The following is a 21,144-nucleotide window of genomic DNA, read 5'->3' as shown; positions in this document are numbered from 1 at the left end:
GGCATTGTTACTGCTGTAATTTATTTTCTGTATCATCTTCCTTCTAAAATAAACACCATGTGTGTGGAGTCAAATGCTGAGAGCTAACTGGGCTTGACTTGCATTTTTTTTTTTTTTGTCTTTCTGTTTTTAGCTGACACACTAAAATACCTACAGAAATATCCTGCAACAAAGAGTTGTGTCAACAGTTCGAGGGATTGACCATGACAGTGAGAACCAGAACCAAGTTCATACGAAACAAAGAAAGAATTTGGGTGGTGGTCAGGGGAAGGGACCACACATTCTAGAGCAAGCAAGGATCCAAACCCACAGTCATAAAATGCTCTTCATACACATCCTGTTTTGGTATGCAGGCTTGCCACCACCCGTCTTGGCGCCTGGGCTGTCACCCCCACCCAAACCAGCAGGAAGGCCAACTACCTAGAATAAATGTAAGAAGTGGAGACTCAAGGATGCTAAATCTTCTCCTTCCCAGAAGTGCAAGCTTCTCCAGTCTCTCAATCTTGATGGTGAAAGAGGCTCAAGACTAGGAATGATGAGCAAACAATATTGCACAGCATAAGTGTCAATCAACAGTGAACTCTAAAAGGTTAAAATATTAGGGGACAGGCTTGGCGCCTGTGGCTCAAGTGGCTAAGGCGCCAGCCACATACAACTAAGGTGGTGGGTTCGAATCTAGGCTGGGCCAGCCAAACAACAATGACGGCTGCAACCAGAAAAATCATCCAGGTGTTGTGGCGGGCGCCTGTGGTCCGAGCTACTTGGGAGGTGGAGGCAGGAGACTTGCTTGAGCCCAGGAGTTGGAAGTTGTTGTGAGTTGTGATGTCATAGCACTCTACTCAGGGGGACAGCTTGAGGCTCTGTCTCAAAAAAAAAATATATATATATATATATATATTAGGGGACAGGTATCTTGAACTTGATCTTCCAGGATTTTCTTGTTGAAGCCCCATAATCAAAATGCCTAAGTGATCTGTTTAGGCATAGTTCCAACCACCTTTGCCCCTTCGCAAATCACATCCCACTAAAGAACTGAAAATCTGCATCATCAGCTATTTACCAGGGCTCCCTTTGGGCATGTGATTCTTTAGGATTTGTGTTGTTTGGGTAAAATCAGTGAGTAGCACCAACAAATGACTTTATAGTCTTCTCTCTCTTAATTTATTATCTTGAGCTTTGCACAGTGGCAGTAACATACATAACCAGTGAGGTTTATCCAAGGTATGACTATTGCTGGTTGAAAAAAAAATTTAGTATCTTTTTTTTTTTTTTTTGAGACAGAGCCTCAAGCGTTGCCCTGGGTAGAGTACTCAGGGCATCATAGCTCACAGTAACCTCCAAGCCCTGGGCTCAAGCGAGTCTCCTGCCTCAGCCTCCCAACTAGCTGGGACTACAGGCGCCCGCCACAACGCCTGGCTATTTTTTGGTTGCAGCCATCATTGTTGTTTGGCAGGTCCGGGCTAGATTCGAACCCGCCAGCTCAGGTGTATGTGGCTGGCCCCTTAGCCAGCTGAGCCACAGGCGCCGAGCCAAAAATTTAGTATCTTGAAAAGAAGTTGGCCTTGGATATTTCAGATTCTTCAAGAAGTAATTATTAAGTGAAATGTAACATATACCATACTTTTTAAGATATTAAATTGTATCGAGAACTTAGATCAGCTGAGTCTGGTGCCTCACATCTGTAATCTCAGCACTTTGGATGGCTGAGGTGAAAGGATAGCTTAAGGTCAGAAGTTAAAGACTGGAAGTTCAAGACCTGTAACCCTGTCTCTTCAAAAAAAAAAAAAAAAAATTAGCCAGGCATGGTGGTGTACACTATAGTCCGAGCCAATTCAGGAGTCAGGAAGAGCACTTGAGCCCAGTAGTTTGAGTTGATAGTGAGCTATGATTGTGCCAAATGTCCTCCATCCCAGGCAACAGAGCAAGACCCTATCTCAAAAATAAATAAATAAGAAGAAGAACCTGTATCAGGAAGTCTATTTCAGTTGTAGATGAGAAACTACCTTAATCATGTATAATGCACATATTTTTGCCTAAATTTTTGAGGGAAAAGCAAGGATATGTGGGTAGCATTAATTCTGTACCTATATAAATGTTTTTAATTCTTTTATTTATGCTTATGCATTAAAAGTGTAACTCTAGAATGCAATAATGATATCCTATACAAAATCATACACTATTGTCTTTTTTTTTTTTAATTTACAAAGAACTTGCAACAAAAGCCCATATAACATACACAAAGCACAAAGGCAACCACAGCAGACTTGAAAACCTACTTTGCTCTGATAACTGGTGGGCTCACCAGCCAACTGCAACTTCTTGAGGTCAGTAAGCAAGACCTTTAAGGCTCTAATGAAGAAAGAGTGGACATCATGGATGCCGTCAGCTGGTATTGATTTAACACCTGCAGGCAGAATCAAGAAGCCATCCATCACCTAGGTTTGTGATTGGATCCTAAAACAGTGGACTGGTGTCAAGAAGGAAGTGTTTGTGAAATCATTTAAAAAATGTGTCATCAGCAATGCTATGGATGAAACTGAAGATGATGAAATTCACCAGGATGAGAAAAGTGACTCTTCAGAAAACATCAGTAATTTAGAAATTGAAGAAGACGACACTTTTTTTTTTTTTTTTTGAGACAAGAGTCTCACTATGTCGCTGTTGGTAGAGTGTTGTGGGGTCACAGCTCACAGCACAGCAACACCTGTAATCTCAGCACTTGAAGGTCGAGTTCAAGATATCTGTCCCCTAATATCAAACTCGTGGGCTTAAGTGATTCTTTTGCCTCAGCCTCCCAAGTAGCTGGGACTACACGCACTCCCCACAATGCCTGGCTATTTTTTGGTTGTAGTTGCCATTGTTGTTTGGCAGGCCCAGGCTGGTTCGAACCCACCAGCTCCAGTGTATGTGGCAGGCACCCTACCCACTGAGCTACGGGCGCCAAGCCAGAAATTGAAGAAGATGATGCTTCTGATAGTGAGAGTGACTAGGAGCTTTTCACCTTCTATAATGGGTAAATATCATAAATCTATTATGCGTACATAAAATTTCTTATGCCTGTATCTGTTTTGGTGTTTTATGTGTTACATAATATTTCTAATACAATAATATGCTAAAATATAAATGCTAAAATTTCTTTATAATACAAAAAACAAATACCTAAATATGAACAAAAATTTGAATTAAAACATTAACATGGAAGATTTTTCCTGAAAATTTGGGCCAAAAACATGGATATGCACTATACACAGGTGCATATTAAACATGGCAAAATATGGTATTTAAATAGATACAATGTACCTTATTTGGGTGATGGATACATTAAAAGCCCAGACCTCACCACTATAGCAATATATCCATATAGCAAAATTGTACTTGTATCCCTTAAATGTATACAAATAAAAAAGAAGGCTACTTTCTATGGCCTGTTCAACAGAGCTCACTGTTAGATTCCTTGGATTCAACAATGAATATACTCAGAACATGAACACACAACTCATTCTTCAGAACTATTTTATTATTTGTTAGCAACTGGCTAACTGACGATGCTAGTCACTGATCATTGAGGTAGAAACACACCCTGAAACTGCCAAAACATATCCCAAAACAGAAAGAGAGATGAGGATACAGATAGGTGTCAAAGCCAGCAACATAAAATACCTGGCAATGATGTGCCCACTGGTTTTCTTATGCTATAAAAGAGAAGATTATGAGGCCACAAGCCTAACATAATTGTTTCTCGGCTTCGAATCTGGGATCAAGTTAGCCTCACTCCTGGAGCACATGCTTCTCTACAGTGTTTGTCAAATGCCATTTAAACTAGGGATACAGGGGTGGCACCTGTGGCTCAATGGGTAGGGCACTCAGAGGGTAGCGGCTTCAAACCTGGCCCCAGCCAACCTGCAACAAAACACAGCCGGGCGTTATGGCGGGTGTGTGTAGTCCCAGCTACTCAGGAGGCTGAGGCAAGAGAATCGCCTAAGCCCAGGAGTTGAAGGTTGCTGTGAGCTCTGTGATGCCATGGTGCTCTACCGAGGGCGATAAAGTGAGACTGTCTCTAACAAAAACAAAAAACCAAAAACCAGGGATTCGGTTAAACGGTCAGTTCCTGTAGTAAAGATATATCATCTCATAAAAGAGGGATGGAGAGAGAGGAGAAACCATCTCTGTCATCCAAAGATAAGCTCTATATCTGAAAGATTTAATGGGTCACACCAGTATGTCCTGTAACTGAGCTGAAGGACATCCAGGGTGGTGATCAGACTAGGACAGTGGGCTGACTATGGAGCTTGGGGAAGGCCTTTTCCGAGTTCATATTAGAAAGTGGGCACTGGCTGGAACTCAGCCAAACTTCTTTGGCTCACAAAGTAGCAGTTCAGAGACCTACCACACAGAGCTTCTAGCAACCTCCAAATGGACTGGAGCAAGTAGGAGATGGTCAAGGCCCAGAGAGACCAGGATTCACCCTCACGTTAGCTCTTAACCAAACTCATCCATCCATGAGGTATTCACTGACACATAATGTCCCTGATAGTGTAACACTTCACTTAAAAGCAAATATATGGCATTTCCTTAAAACCCAAAATTCTGTAAAAAACAAAACCAAACAAAAACACAAAAAAGGGAGAGATGACTCTTGAACCAGACTTCATCTGCCCTGGACTCAATACTATGTTTTTACCAGTAAACATTTCTGTCTCTTGGCAAACTGCCTAGCAATTAAAAAACACTATTTCTAACACAGCAACTTGGTTTTCTTTCTTTTGGGTGGGGGGTGGGGTGGGGGTGGGTGGGTGGTTTAACAGAAATAAGTTAAAAAGAAACATCCACTATCAGAGAGAAGGTAAGCTAATGAAATGACAGTCCTGACCAAAAGGGGAATGATTTTAACAGAGTATCAAATTGGACTAGTGGTTCTTTGACTTTTAACAATTTTTATTTATTGTTTTTTAATCCACTGGTAGAAAGGAAATTAAAACTAAGAAGGATTTTATTTATTGAGAAATAGTTCCTCTTCCAAAACACTAGTTTTGACAGACCTTAATTAGGATAAATATATATTAAAAACCACTTTCAGATTCACAAGATGGTAGGTCCAAGCTAATGTTCTTCTCATTCCTAAATGAGAACAAAGATGCCTACATTTGTTCTCCAAACTAACTCTGTTGGTAACGTGCTACTCTGTGTGTAACCCGTACGATGGGCTATTAGCTTAACCTTATAAAAATGGAAATTGAGCTCATAAAAGTTACTGAGTTGCCTGTAGTCATCTAATTCCTAAGCAGTAGAGTATGGTCTAAAACTCTGCTGTCTAACACAACGCAAATAACCACATGGGATTATTTAAATTTAAGTTAATTAAAAATTTAATAAAATTTAAAATTCAGTTCTTCAACTCAAGCATGCCACTTTTTTTTTTTGCAGTTTTTGGCTGGGGCTGGGTTTGATCTCTTCACCTCCGGTATATGGGGTTGGTGCCCTACTCACTGACCCACAGGCACCACCCAAACATGCCACATTTTAAGTGCCCAATAGTACATGTTGCTAGTGGCTAGGTTATAAAATATTTCTATCATTGCATGAAGTGCTATTGGGGAGGGCTGGTCTAGAAGATAGTTCTTTTGAATTCATGGCAACTTGGGAGAAAGATCCTACAGCATCCCACTATTTAGTAAAATAGCTTACTAATGACAATGTTAAATCATAACCCCTTTGTTATTACAAGAAATTCTGAAGCATCAAGATGTTGGTTTATCTTCCCAAGGGTTACAAAAACTAAAAAACCTACAAATTAAATATAACTTTCTTTTTGAGACAGAGTCTCACTATGTCACCCTCAGTAGAGTGCTGTGGAGTCACAGCTCACAGTAACCTCAAACTCTTGGGCTTAAGCAACTCTCTTGCCTCAGTCTCCCAAATAGCTGAAACTACAGATATCCGCCACAACACTGGCTATTTTTTGGTTGCAGTTGTCATTGTTGCTTAGCAGGCCCAGGCCGGGCTCGAACCCGTCAGCCTTGGTGTATATGGCTGGCGCCTTACTCACTGAGCTACGGACGCTGAGCCTAAACATAATTTTTTAATAGGGGGCATATGTAAATCTCTGTATCTTCTGCTCAATTTTGCTATGAACCTAAAACTTCTCTAAAAAATAAAGTCTATTTTTAAAGATTCAGGGAGTTTTGCTCATTTTATATCTTTATTACTATCATTGTGGTTAATATATCTGCTCAGTCTATCATAAGAGAAATTTTAGTCTCTGTATTATTTTATTTCCTTTAACATCTCTGCATAAACTGTGATGGCCTAGTGTACTAGATTCTATATACCGGTTACTAAATCCTGAACGTCTCATTCATGATTAATGACCTTATCAATTTTTCTTTACTTAGTTTTAAAAGAGGTTTACCAAAATGGATTTGATTCACATGTGCTCAAGAAAAAGAATTTTGAGGCTCGGCGCCTATAGCTCAACCGGCTAAGGCGCCAGCCACGTACACCTAAGGTGGCGGGTTCGAATCCCCAGCCCGGACCCGCCAAACAACAATGACGGCTGCAACCAAAAAATAGCTGGGCGTTGTGGCGGGCGCCTGTGGTCCCAGCTACTTGGGAGGCGGAGGCAGGAGACTCGCTTGAGCCCAGGAGTTGGAGGTTGCTGTGAGCTGTAATGCCATGGCACTCTACCCAGGGGGACAGCTTGAGGCTCTGTCTCAAAAAAAAAAAAAAAAAAAGAATTTTGAAACTGAAGTGTACCTTTAATGAAGAATAATGTAAGTAATGATTCTCAAGTCACGAATAACAAAAACATTATTAAGAATTTTAGCTTCAGAGGAAAAGGGATGGATTATAGGGATCAATGCTGACACTTCCAAGCATTAAATAACCTATTGTCACAGTTAAGAAGAAATTTTTTCACTCTGCTCCAAGCACACACAAATATCATTTATAATGAAAACACAAGCTCACTCAAGAAGACACAGACTAATTATTTCTTCTGTGCTTGCCAAGGTATCTGGGTTTTCCTACTGCTTGCACATGGGAAAATAAATAAATAAATGACGTGACGGTTAACTATACCATTAGAACCATGCTGCTCTATGCTACTGTCAAGGATTCTCAATGGATTAACAGAAGGCTGAGAAGGCAAAGACAAACAAGTTCCTTCTCTCACTCCAGAAAGATCACAGGAGACTTTTTCCCTCATTTGTCTGAGTCAGGAGAACCTCCATGTTTTCCTTTAAAAGGTTATTACCCTCCAACAGCTCTCACTGCCAGAACATTTTTCTTAATTTTCATCTTAACCTTATGACCTTGTACACCTTTAAATGTCAAAGAGAAAAGCCGGGGAGGAAGCAGGGGCAGCTTTGTTTGAGAACAGAGTGTACCATCCATGATCCTTCTCTGCGATTCTCCTCTGCAAGTCACTATCCTGGAAATGGCCACATTCCTAGTCTTAATCCTTAGATTTGAAGACCAGCTCCCTATCTGTGCCATCTTCCCTCACACTCAAGACATGCAGAGCTTCAGATGTCATTAGTAACCGACTACGTGAGGCTCTGCAGTAGAGTTTAAGTGGTGTTAAGTTTGAGACATTTGTTTACATACTGAGAATAATAAAGGATACTAGAAAACTTACCTAACAGGTACAATGGACACTATCTGGGTGATGGACACTCTTACAACCCTGACTCAAACATAACAAAAGCAGGCCTGTCACTCGTGGCTCAGCGGTCAGGGTGCTGGCCACACACACCGGAGCTGGCGGATTTGAACCCAGCCCTGGCCTACTAAATAACAATGACAACTACAACAAAAAAGTAACTGGGTGTTGTGGCTGGCACCTGTAGTCCCAGCTACTTGGGAGGCTGAGGCAAGAGAATTGTTTAAGTCCAAGAGTTTGAGGTAGCTTTGAGCTGTGATGCCACGGCACTCTATCAAAGGCGACATAGTGAAACTATTTATTAAAAATAAATATTTTTAAAGCACACAACAAAAGCAATTCATGTAATTAAAAACATTTATACCCCCATAATATTTTGAAATAATAAAAAAAGTTAAGAAAAAACAATACTGAGAAATGATTGTATTCAATTTCTATACCCTACAGTTGAGATGTTATGAACAGAGCATATGGAGCAGTGAAGAGAAAGCTATGTGGGAACTTGGGGATTCTTTAATCCTCTAAACTTTAGGGAAAGTTCATATGGCAACTCTGGATAATACACAGAAAGGTGACCAAACCTGAAGGGGAGGGAGCCACAGAAGCACGTGATGCCCTACAGGTACAGTGTTAGAACTGGCGGCCAGTCCTACTCAAGAACTGCATGTGAGCACTCTGGGAAATAAGGTGGATGGGTTCTCACCTGCCCTGAGTTAAAAGAGACTGAAATGAGAATTTGATAAAAGGTACAAACTAGAGATGATGAGACAAAGCACAGCCATGACTCTTGTCCTTTGCCCTAGCTTGATGGCCCTGTCTACCTCTTAAGTTGTACAACAAACTTAGATAATAAGGATTCCTTTTAGAAACTCCTCAGGCCAATAGAAAGGGAACAGAAGCACTTCAAACGAGATGTAACTTTTTCTGATCTCCAAATATGCTGACTATTTATGATTTTTCCCCAGTACTGCTCACATTTTCTTTAAAAGACATGGAGTGGAAGCTGAAGAATGAGGCTGGTAGAAGACAGCAGGGTGAGGGGTTGTTAGGGAGGCAGAGAATGTTGGAGAGGACAATGGGAGCGAAGGGACATTAGGTGGTGATGCGGGAGTGTTCTGCACCTGTGAGGGTGCTGGCAAAAAAAAAAAAAAAATTAGCCTTGGGCGTCGCCTGTGGCTGAAAGGAGTAGGGTGCCGGCCCCTATACTGGAGGTGGCAGGTTCAAACCCAGCCCCAGCCAAAAAAAAATAAAGTTAGCCTCACTCACTCAGGTATCAACAGGTACATGGATGAATGGCAAATTCATACTTGAATCTACTCCCAGGCCTTAACAATCTCTCATAATCTAAGAGTTTACAATATATTACCTTCACTAGAAAAACAGAGTAACAAAACTGTGCCCACAGCTGAAGGTGGGTGGCTCTTGGTAGATGGGAAAATGCAGTATTCTCATAGAAGCAGGTCATTTCTATTCCTATAGCAGAGCTAATTATTCTCACTTCACAAATACAGAGAACAATTCAAAGTATACAATTAGATATTCAGAACAATTTTAGAACCTAGGCTCCTGACAGAATGGAAGCATTTCAAATCCTGTGCTCAAAAGTCCAACAGGTTTATAGCAGACTGGTATCTGCTTCTGTCTTTCTGTTCATATACACAAGCATACAGCGCACTTTGCAATTGGCTGTCTTCTTTAACTCAGTGCCAGGGACTCAGGACAGAAATATACATAAGATATTTTTTCAAGGAGGTTGTGGAAATACAAGCATATATGTATAAGCAGAAACTGCAATGAGTGGAGCATCATTGGTCTTAGCAACGTGGAATACTATAAAAAAATGCTAAGCAAGGAGACTGTAATTGATAAATCCTATGAAACTGACCATCTCCACTAGTCCCTATATGAATAAAAGACAGGAAAAGGGGTGAAGGACACTCACCCTGTGCGTGGCTTTTATATCCTAAACACATTACAAATCCTGGAAAGTAACATTATGCTCTCAGAACTAGTACTGTCATTACAGTCAGCATCCCATGGATCAGCACTGAATTGCTCTTTATCTTGTGTATGGGGAAATTTTGGCTACCCCAACTTTTGCTGTTCAAAGTCTTGAGAGCAAGTACCCTGTCTCTTATTTCTTTAACCTAGGACTTCCCTGGGCACAAAGGAGACATGAAATACATGATGTCCTTGGTGAAAGGGACAAGTAGATGAGACACTGGGTGTCTCTACAGGTGTAAGGTGTGGAATGGCGGATCTGAGTGTTTTTTAAAGCACAGCACTCTACCTGATCACATTACTGAGCCACTATAAAAGCCACCTGACCCCCTAAGGGTTGGAGGTGGAAAGTCATTCATTGGAGGGCCACAGAAAAAGATAGCATAATGTAGGTAAATAGTTCAGTGCCCTAAACAAAAATATTAAGACTTAAGCTCCCAGCTGAGGCTTAAGATAGAAACAGACCCAAGATTCCCTAGTCTTGTTAAATGGTTCTCTTGCCCATGGATTACCATGACATAAATCAAATCCCCTCCTCACGTGTTTAAAAGCCTTCAATGGCTTTCTATTGTACTTAAAAAACAAATCCAACCAGGCACAGTGGTGTACACCTAGGGTTCCAGCCACTGAGTAGGCTAAGATAGCAAGATCACTAGAGCCCAGGAGTTACGTTCAGCCTGGGCAACACAGTAAAAGCCATCTGTTAAAAAGCAGTGAAAACATCCAAAAGCACTCTGCTGCTGTGTGACCTTATTTTTTAGTTTAAAAAAAAAAAAGGTAAAAACAATGACAAATCCACCTCTTCCGCATGGGTGACAAGGCTTTGGCTCTGGCCCTGCCCACCTCTCCCATCTTTACTTTCCCCTACTGCCCCCTCCAGCACGCCCCAGTCACACTGCTTCCGTGATGCTCTTTAAACCTGTGCAAGCTCTTGCCTGCACCAGGCACTTACACTTGCTTTTTCTTATCCCTGAGCCTTCTTCTAGCTTTCTGAATGGCTGCTCCATCTCATCCTTTAGATCTCAGCTCAAAGATTTCCTCTTCAGGCACCTTCCTTACTTTCTTATCCAAGTGATCCCATCTTATTCCTATTACTTATTAACATACCAACTAGTTCATTTACTTAACAGCACTTACTATGCTCCAAAATTATCTTGTTTGTTTGTCTCCTTGTTTATGACCAGTCTTGCTCTTCTAAATATAAACATCAACTGGCATATATCAGGTAATCAAACATTGTGAATGATGAGTGAATGAAAAGAAAACATGGTGGCAGCAGGTCAGCAAGTACTGAGTTAAGGTGGAAAACATAAGTTCTCCCACTACAAAGCCAGAAGTTGTTATAAGACTTTTTTTGAACTTCATTAGCACATAGTCTAGTGGTCATAACATACGGTACAAACAGAAAAGAGCGAAAGCCTATGTTCTCTGCTTATGACTTAAAAAAGAAATGTCAGAAAGAGCAATTATCTTGCTGGCTCTAGCTTCTACTTCCTTTTTAAAACTGTTAGCATTAAAAGCAAATTTTCTTACTTCTCTCAGATTCCAAGGTTTGCTTTCATTTCTCCCCTAAGGGTTACAGTTCTGTACTCCCTACGCCCAGAACCATGAACTACTCCATTAGCCAGCCTTACAGTATCTGAGGACCTCATTCTAAAGAAAACTGTGGTTGATTCAAAATACCAGATAGAAAAGAGGTTTCTCTTCCTAAAAACCTGAAAACAGAGGCAAAGCACATACAAGAAGTGGGTTCCTCCTCACGATACGGCACCCCCAGCTCAAAATCTGCCCCTCCTATAAAGGGAAGCGTACAGGGCGTGGCACTCTTTTTAAAGATGCAGTTCAATAGCTAAGGATGATTCAATGGCAAACTTCAAAGCTAATGCTGTTTGTTTCATCGAACTTGATCAGTTAGTTACCTTAACTATGTAGCAATTTAGAGCCCATGAACTTGGAAAAGTATAGAAAAGAAAAGAAGGTAACAAAACCTGTAGTCCTTATTTTACGGTAGATGTTTCCCATGGCACACTGGGTACACATAACCATGTCCTAAAAGCAACTTGATCAAATGCTGAAAGAGAGAGGCACTTACGCGGCATGATCCCTTGGCTCACCAGCTCTTCCCGGGTCCGGCGCTGCTGGAGCTTCAACTGCAGCACTGCAAGGCACCAAAGAGAAAGGAGAGATGAAGGGTCAGTCCAATATTCCACCTCAAAAGACACATTTTAAAATGCAAGGAAAGTCTTAAAAACAGAAAGTGTAGTGTGAAAAAGGATCCCCTAGAATTGTGACTGTCTGCAATTGCAGAAGTGGCCTGATACAGCAGGGTTTCCGTATTCTGCTGCGGGTGGTGAGAGGAAGTTGCGAAGGGTCTTGCAGAGCGATAACAATCCACAAAGTACCAGAGTCTCGCCTCTTGCTCAAAACCTCCTGCAACACTGAGTCCTCCTCCTAAGACTAAGAAACACCAATTCTGAACTCAAAGAAAATATCATAATGAGGACCACTATTCAGCAGGAAAAGCTTTCTAGATACTCTACACTTTATTAGCAAATGTTTACCACTGTAATTATAGTGAGTGAAACAGCTCCTCACGTGGTTTAGGAAGTATTGGTTGTTTGTAAAGTCTTCTCTTTTGTATCTAAAATTATAGCTATTTCACTAAGCAATGCATTTTTCTAGACTAGAAAATATTTTACCACTAACATACCTTTTTCTTCTTCTTCCTCTTCACTTACAAGCCTTTTTCTGTTGAGGTAAAACAACCAAGCCAGATGACTCAAAGCACATCCGGGATAGGAGAGAATGATGGGTATTTCTCCTATTTGTACTCTGGCAACACTGCTTAATGAAACAACTAAGTACAGATTTTTTTAAAGCTAATAATCAGTTATCTCTATTTCAAAAGCTAATGAAGCCTAACGGGTGTTACAATCTCACACATTGGGCAGAGAGTTAGGAGGAAGTTCCTGCACATAGTAAGCCTTCAGCTGTAGGGGCCCTGCAAGTTCACATCTGAAAAGAACATGCTGTCCTAGTCTCCGACTTTCCAGATTTAAACCAGATTTTAGGGAGTCCTCCAAGAATGGCAAAACCATAACTAGGCTCCTGTTTATATCTCAAATTCAGGAGATCCAAAGTAGAACTTGTCTCTCAAAAACTTGGATCTGTCTCCCATCCTCTTTAATGGTATCACTATCCTCTCCAGAACTATTACCAAAATGTTTACACCAACTTTAACTCCTCTACCTCAGATTTAGCTCACCTTGCTTTCCTTGGCTTCAACGGTAGCTCCCTGGTGTGTCCTTACCTGTACTCTCTCTCTCTCTCTCATTCTAAGGCATCCCCATCAAGGTTTTCCACAGACCCTTCTTTAAGTACCATGAACGTTTCCTCAACTCTTTTATTCACTTCACCTAGAAATGCCTACCTTCTTCATCTGAACTTCCAAGCTACCTTTTATGTGTTATAAAAAAGATAGTAATATTTTGCTCTGTGTAATATTTATTTATATAATAATATATAATATATTTATAATATATATTTTATTTACTTATTTTTGCCTTTTTGGCCAGGGCTGGGTTTGAACCTGCCACCTCCAGCATATGGGATCAGCACCCTACCCTTTTGAGCCACAAGTGCCACCCTCTGTGTAATATTTAATAGTTGCCCCTAACCATAACTTATCTCTCCTACCAGTTTGTAAACTTCTGGAGAAAGGGGAAGATATCTTTTTGATCAATGCCCCCCACAGCATTTAATATAGGTAGGCAGTTAGTAACTCTCTCTCTCTCTCTTTTTTTTTGAAACAGAGTCTCACTCTGTCACACTGGATGGAGAGCTATGGCATCGTCTTGGCTCACAGCAACCTCCAACTCTTGGGCTCAAGAGATCCCCTTGCCTCAGTTTTTCTATTTTTAGTAGAAACAGACTCTCCCTCTTACTTAGGCTGGTCTTGAACTCCCAAGGACAAGCAATCCACCTGCCTCCGCCTCCCAGAGTGCTAGGATTACAGGTATGAGCCACTGCACCTGGCCTAATAATTGCTTCTTGAATTAGATTTCAACTCCATTGACTGGCTGATGTATATAGTCTGAGAAATTTGAAAGGTTATTATTTCACAAAAACAAAGCCTTGGAGAATTAAATAGATTAAAAACAGCAAAAGCAACACTAGTAGCTGACATGCATAAAGCATGTACTTTGTGCCAGACACTGTTCTATATATTTTTATATTTTAACTCATTTAATCTTCATAACATCTATATGAAGATAAGTATTATTAATCCTATTTTAATTTATATAAGGTGATCTCACAAGACGTAGCACAGGATTTGGACCCAAGCATTCTGATTCTAGAAGCTGGGCTTCTATGTTACTTCTCCAGGGTCTTCTGGCAACTTGCCCTGCTAAGAGAATAGGCATGGAGTGTGATCACTGGGCTCATTCTCTGGTGAGACAGAAAAACAGGCTAAGGAAAATGAATGATTTATACCAGGACCAAAAGAGTTGAGATGATCAACTTCAGTAAGACAAATTTAGTCTAGGAACTTGATCTCAGAATAAATGGTAACCACAGATCAGCAACAACAGCAATTGCATTGATAAAATACAAATGCTTCTAAGGCCCACTGCAAGATGAGCTATTAGAAAATAAATAGGACCTAATCAAATTAAAAAGTTTCTGCACAGCTAACAACACAATCAACAAAGCAAAGAGACAACCTTAAGGATAGGAGAAGATTTTTGCGTGCTATGAATCTGACAAATGGCTAATAACTAGAAAGTATAAAGAACTCACGTAAATTGACAAAAAGAGCAAACTCCATTAAAATCTGAGCAAGAGATATGAACAGAATCTTTTCTCATGAGGACAGATGAATGGCCAATAATATCATGAAAAAATGCTTATCCTCTCTATTCAAGAAATGTAAATCAAAACCACTTTAAGATATCACCAAACTCCTGTAAGAATGGTCCACATCACAAGGTCCCAAAATAATAGATGCAGGTGTAGGTGTGGAGAGAAGGGAACACTCCTGCATTGTTGGTAGAACTGCAAACTACTATAGCCTTTATAGAAAGAAGTACTGAGGGTCCTCAAAGAACTAAAAGTAGACCTTCCATTCAATCCTGCAAGCCCATTACAAGGTATCTATCCAAAAGGATAAAGTCATTTCAACATAAGGAGCTATGCACGCAAGTGTTTATAGCATTCCAGTTTATAATTGTGAAGATGTAGAAACAACCCAAGTGCCCTTCCCATGAATGGATCAATAAACTGTGGTGTATATATGTATATACCGTGGAATATTCTTTAGCCATAAAAAGACAGAGATTTTGAGTCCTTTGCTACAATTTGGATGGATCTGGAGAACACGCTCCTGAGCAAAGTATCACAAGAATGGAAAGACATCACATGTATTCGATACTAATATGAAACTTGTAGATTAACAACATGTTCACATGAGAGAAAAACTCAAGTCAATCCAAAAAGGCGGGAGGAGAGATAGGAAGGAGGGCTGGTAGGTTCTCTCCCAGAGGAAACAATGTGTAAGTGTATGGCACACTTCCTGTGTCAGGGACATAGCCACAACTTAGACTTTTCCTTACAAATCCAAGCAAGGTGGCCTAATTGTATATACCCTCATATTTTTTAAAAAAGAAAATGATTAAATATAACAAAATAATTTTATTTCAGAGAATAGGGAAACTAATAAACATGAACATTTCAAATAAACAATAATTAATGAAAGTAATATAGTTATTATCCAAGAATAATTTTTTTTTTTTTGAGACAGAGTCTCATTCTATGGCCCTCGGTAAAATGTGGAGGTATCAGCCTTAAACTCTTGGGCTTAAACAAGAGTTCTGACTCTTTGAGTCAGCTTCCCAAGCTGCTGGGATTATAGGTGCCTGCCACAATGCCAGCTAGTTTTTCTATTTTCAGTAGAGCTGGGGTCTACCTCTTGCTCAAGCTGGTCTTGAACTCCTGAGCTCAAGCAATCCACCCACCCTGGCTTCCCAGAGTGCTAGTATTACAAGTATGAGCCACCACACCCAGCCTTCAAGAATAATTTTGAAATATAAATCTGTAGCCCTCTTGAACTCCATACAGATAGGACTATAAGGGATATTATGCAAACTTTTTTTTTTTTTTTTGCAGTTTTTGGCTGGGGCTGGGTTTGAACCCACCACCTCCAGCATATGGGGCCAGTGCCCTACTCCTCTGAGCCACAGGCGCTGCCCCAAACTTCTTTTTATTTTTTTGGAGACAGAGTCTCACTCTGTTGCCATGAGTAGTAGTGTCATGGCCTCATAACTCACAGCAACCTCAAATTCTTAGACCAAGCAATAGTCTTGTCCCAGCCTCCCAAGTAGCTAGGACTACAGGCGCCTGCCATAAAGCCACATGAGTCTTTCTATTTTTAGTAGAAATGGGGTCTCGCTTTGCTCAGGCTGGTCTTAAACTCCTGAGCTCAGGTGATCAACCCACCTCAGCTTTTCAGAGTGCTAGGATTACAGGCATGAGCCACCAAGCCCAGCCTAAACTTCTTGATTTAAAAACTTCTTGCTTCATGAAAGCTAACCCATTTGTTCTTTAATAACCTTCTTAGAGACAGAGTCCCACTCTGTCATCTGGGCAGAATGCTGGGGCGACAGAGCTCATAGCAACCTCAAACTCTTGGGCTCAAGTGATCCTCTAGCCTCAGCGTCTCAAGTAGCTGGGACTACGGATGCCTGACAACAATGCTTGGCTAGTGTTTTGTTGTTGTCTGTTTGTTTTTAAAGTAGATACAGGGTTTGCTCTTGCTTAGGCTGGTCTTGAACTCCTGAGCACAAGCAATCCATCTGCCTCAGTCTCCCAAAGTGCTAGGAATACAGGCTTGATTTAATACATTTTTCTGATTCAAGTTTCTTTTAGAAAGCACAGAGAAGGCCAGTGCAGTAGCTCAAGCCTGTAGCTCTCTGGGAGGCTGGGGCAAGTAGATTGCTTGAGCTCAGGAGTTCAAGACCAGGGGGAGCAAAAATGAGACCCTGTCTCTACTAAAAATAAAAAAAATTAGCTGGGCCTTATGGTGGGTGCCTGTAGTCCCAGTTTCTTGGGAAGCTCAGGCAGGAGCATCACGTGAGCCCTAGAGTTTGAGGTTGCTGTGAACTATGCTGCTATGGCACTCTAGCCTGGGCTACAAAGTGACACTGTCTCAAAACAAACAAAGAAGTACAGAAAAGGCCTAGGTAATCAGCTTTTATATATACATATACACATAAACACACACATATGTATATAGTAAATGTGTATATTGTGTGTATACATATATTTGTATAGATACATACACACACATACATAGTTCTAGTTCAAAGAAGAAAGCTTATCTAAGAAATCTTTTAAATCTCTAAAACTAAAATTCAGTTTTCTGAAAATTCTATCTTGTCCCTCCCAGAAGTTAACTCTGAACTCTGTGCTTATCTGAAATCTTACCAAGTTTCCCATTCAAATAATAGAATTTACCCTGTATAAGTATTATCCAGGGTGTGGTAATAATCTGTGGGTATGTGTTGTTTTGTACATTACATAACCCTCTCCAGCTAACTCTAACAATGTTTGTAAGAAGGAGAAAAAAGACAAAAGCAGCAAACTCAGAATTGTGACAGCCAGCATACACTTCATTTTATTTTATAATTTATCTGCTTAGCTGTGTAGATTTACAGAGACCCTTTTCCTCGGAATTTCAACTACAAAGAAAGAGCTGTTGATATGAAGTTTTCATTTCCTTAGTCTATCTTAATTCCTCTTAACTCTAAGTACTCTAAATAAAATGCCTTCACATTTCCAGACCTTAGGATTATTCACTTTAGAAGAAATCACTTAATAACTCACTTCTGAGTGAGCCATGTGTTCTGTGTTCACTGCAGAAGTTACTCAAATCAGAAGAATACATCAGTGGCCATAAATTGAATGCACAATCACCTTCACAAAAAGAACAAAACTAAACTAAAACTAATAATTATTTTCAGACAGTACTAATCTAAGAAGACTTGATAGTGTAGGAATTTGACATAATCTGTCACTGTACATCCTTATTTACTTTTCCTCACCACTTCACTTAGTCAATAAAAACTAAACAAAAAGGCTTGGCGCCCATGGCTCAAGCGGCTAAGGCTCCAGCCACATACACCTAAGGTGGCGGGTTCAAATCCAGTCCAGGGCCACCAAACAACAATAATGGCTGCAACCAAAAAATAGCCGGGCGTTGTGGCAGGCACCTGTGGTCCCAGCTACTTGGGAGGCTAAGGCAGGAGACTCGCTTGAGCCCAGGAGTTGGAGGTTACTGTGAGCTTTGATGCCACAGTACTCTACCCAGGGGGACAGCTTGAGGCTCTGTCTCAAAAAAAACAAATAAAACACACACACACACACACACACACACAAAAGCTAAATAAAAATACCTATTTTTACATAAACATAAGTCTTTATACATTTACTGCTATTAAATTCCACAAATTTAATATGTCATGTTTCTAAATGGGTCTATGTGAACAATCTATATATATATTATATATATTCCCCCTCTCACCCCCCGTGTTTGGCCAGGTCTGAGTTTGAACCCGCCACCTCCAGCATATGGGGCTGGTGCCCTACTCCTTTGAGCCACAGGTGCCACCCCCCCCCTTTTTTTTTGAGACAGAGCCTCAAGCTGTCGCCCTGGGTAGAGTGCCATGGCATAACAGCTCACAGCAACCTCCAACTCCTGGGCTTAAGCGAGTCTCTTGCCTCCGCCTCCCAAGTAGCTGGGACTACAGGTGCCCGCCACAATGCCCGGCTATTTTTTGGTTGTAGCCATCATTGTTGTTTGGCGAGCCCGGGCTGGATTCGAACCCGCCAGCTGGAACCCTTAGCCACTTGAGCCATAGGCGCCGAGCCCAGCCTATATATAGATGAACAGATGTCTTTAAAGCTGATGGATGCTAAATCAACTGAGTTGTCTGCCAGAAAAGAATTAGAATAAAAAGAAAAGAAACCAAGCTATAAAGTGAAAAACCCCGGGTTTCTCTACTCTCCATGGAAATAATCAGGATTTTCATCTGCCTTAAATGAAAGCATCAATTGCTATTTAAATAATTGGCTACTTGGGGAATCAAACCAAGGAAGTGACCTTAACATATTTCTGCCCTGCAAAGCCACAGAAGCATGCTGATGGCATTAAAAGAGTAATAATGTCCAAGAACTAGACATATCTAAGCCCAACTATGTGGCTTCCACTACAAGGGATATGTGCAGCTTGGGAAGCTGCTCTTACATAACCATTTATCCATTGATTGATTCCCACAAGGCTCCTAAAATCAGGAGATAAAGTACAAAACATAAGGAATAGAAAAGTTAGAAGGGTGTTAATATGGCAACAAGATAGCAAAAAACAAAATCCTTCCCTCCGTCACATCCTTTGCTCAGTAAGTTCTCTCACAAAGACTATAGGGACATTCCATTACCTTGGCCCTAACTGAGGAATACCAACAAGTCTTGTCTCACAAAACTTTTAATCAAATGACAAGGAATCTGGCCATGGCTTTTCAGACTATTTGTTAGAAAAGACACCAAAACAAACTTGTTGACAAATAAGCAAACTGCTCCTTGACTAGAAATTACTATGTAATTCATATATATTTTATATAATTCATTCAGTCAAAAAACTGCTGCATTAGAAAATCAATAATGTTTATACCATTGAGGAAATCAAGCAGACAATCGTAGGCAAAAATACTCCTCAAAAATCTCCCTTCACCCCCCCACCCCCGTCATATTTGGCTCTAACCTATGGAGCTCCCATGCTTCAAAAAGAAGAAACTGTTACCCAGAAACAATTAACTGAAAGACTGGTTTGGTTGGAACCAAGTTCGAAAGCATCAGTTTTCATGAGAGATAAAAGTAACCTCACACCAAAATAAAATATTAAAATAGCCCTAATATACTAGAAAATAAATTAAGAGATGTCATTTCTAGCATTCCTAAAATATAACTAATATTAGAGGATTTCTATATTTTGATTAAATTTCATGATGCTTATTTAGATGATTCAGAATAAGAAGTATTTGAGTTCATCTCCTGAAGAATCACAACGTACCTCATTTTCAATAATGGGCAAAACAACTAGGCAGAAATCAACAAGAATATTTAAGACTTGGACAAACACTATCAACCAAATAAAACAGACATATACATATACAGTACTCAACCCAACATCAGCAGAATACAAATTCTTCCCACGCACACCTGTAGCATTCCCCAGGACAAAATCATTTACTAGAAATACTAGTTCCAGGATATTTAAAAGGACTAAAATCATTCTCTGATCACAATGGAATTAAACTGCAAATGAACAACAGAAGTAAATCTGGGAAATTCCTAAATATGTAGAAACTAAACACCACACCTTTTTTAAAACAGGGTCTTAGTCTTTTGTCTGGGCTACAGTGCAGTGGCATCATCATAGCTCACTGCAACCTCAAACTCCTGGGCTCAAGCAATCCTCCTACCTCAGCCTCCTGTAGCTGGGATGAGAGGCACACATCAATCACCACACCTGCCTTATTTTCTATTTTTTGCAGAGTCAGGGTCTCACTCTTGCTTAGGCTGGTCTTGAACTCCTGACCTCAAGCAATTCTCCTGCCTTGGCCTCCCAAAGTCCTAGGATTATAGGCATGAGTCATTGTACCTGGCCTAGGAAGGTGTTTAATTGGTCTGGAACGGGGCCTAGATATTGATGTTTATTAAAAGCTTACCAGATGATTCCAATGTAATGTCATGTCAAGAGCTACCCTATTTAATGCTACTTTCACCTAACTTAAACTCATTTAGTACTGAGAAATTAAATATGCTCCATTTATGTTCATGATGCCAATTATTACATTAAGTAAATACTGCAAAGCAAGTTTAATTTACCCAGTAAATAATTGTAGCCTTTCTTCTGATGCCGCTCCCAATTAAACTGCTTTAAGGCACATCATCTTTTTTTTTTTTTTTTTGAGACAGAGCCTCAAGCTGTCCCCCTGGGTAGAGTGCCTTGGCATCACAGCTTACAGCAACCTCTAACTCCTGGGCTCAAGCGAGTCTCCTGCCTCAGCCTCCCGAGTAGGTGGGACCACAGGCACCCGCCACAACGCCCAGCTATTTTTTGGTTGCAGCCATCATTGTTGTTTGGTGGGCCCAGCTGGATTCAAACCTGCCACCTTAGGTGTATGTGGCTGGTGCCTTAGCCGCTTAAGCCACAGGTGCCAAGCCAAGGCACATCATCTTTTGCTGGGTATCGAACAATAGATCATGGGAGAAACAAACATCAACTAGTACTAATAAGCGTGAAGAGTACTTTCAAAGAAAATAGTTAACCGGCTTGGCACCTATAGCTCAACCGGCTAAGGCGCCAGCCACGTACACCTAAGGTGGCAGGTTCGAATCCCCAGCCCGGACCCGCCAAACAACAATGA

General features: G+C 40.6%; 1 protein-coding gene across 2 annotated transcripts in view; it reads right to left on the bottom strand.

Annotated features, from left to right (window-relative positions):
- The window catches only part of MKL1 (megakaryoblastic leukemia (translocation) 1), a 201,630-nt gene that overhangs the window by 47,215 nt on the left and 133,271 nt on the right, over positions 1 to 21,144 (bottom strand). For both annotated transcript variants that reach the window (XM_023509405.1, XM_023509406.1), the window contains one exon: positions 11,754 to 11,819. In XM_023509405.1, the coding sequence (XP_023365173.1) occupies positions 11,754 to 11,819 (66 nt within the window). The remainder of the gene's footprint in view (positions 1 to 11,753; positions 11,820 to 21,144) is intronic.

Source organism: Otolemur garnettii, unplaced genomic scaffold (genome assembly GCF_000181295.1).
Source record: "Otolemur garnettii isolate 467f Iridium unplaced genomic scaffold, OtoGar3 scaffold00007, whole genome shotgun sequence".
NCBI classification, from domain to species: Eukaryota; Metazoa; Chordata; class Mammalia; order Primates; family Galagidae; genus Otolemur; species Otolemur garnettii.
The sequence above is the reverse complement of the archived record's forward strand: the minus strand, read 5'-3'. Positions and strand labels throughout refer to the sequence as shown.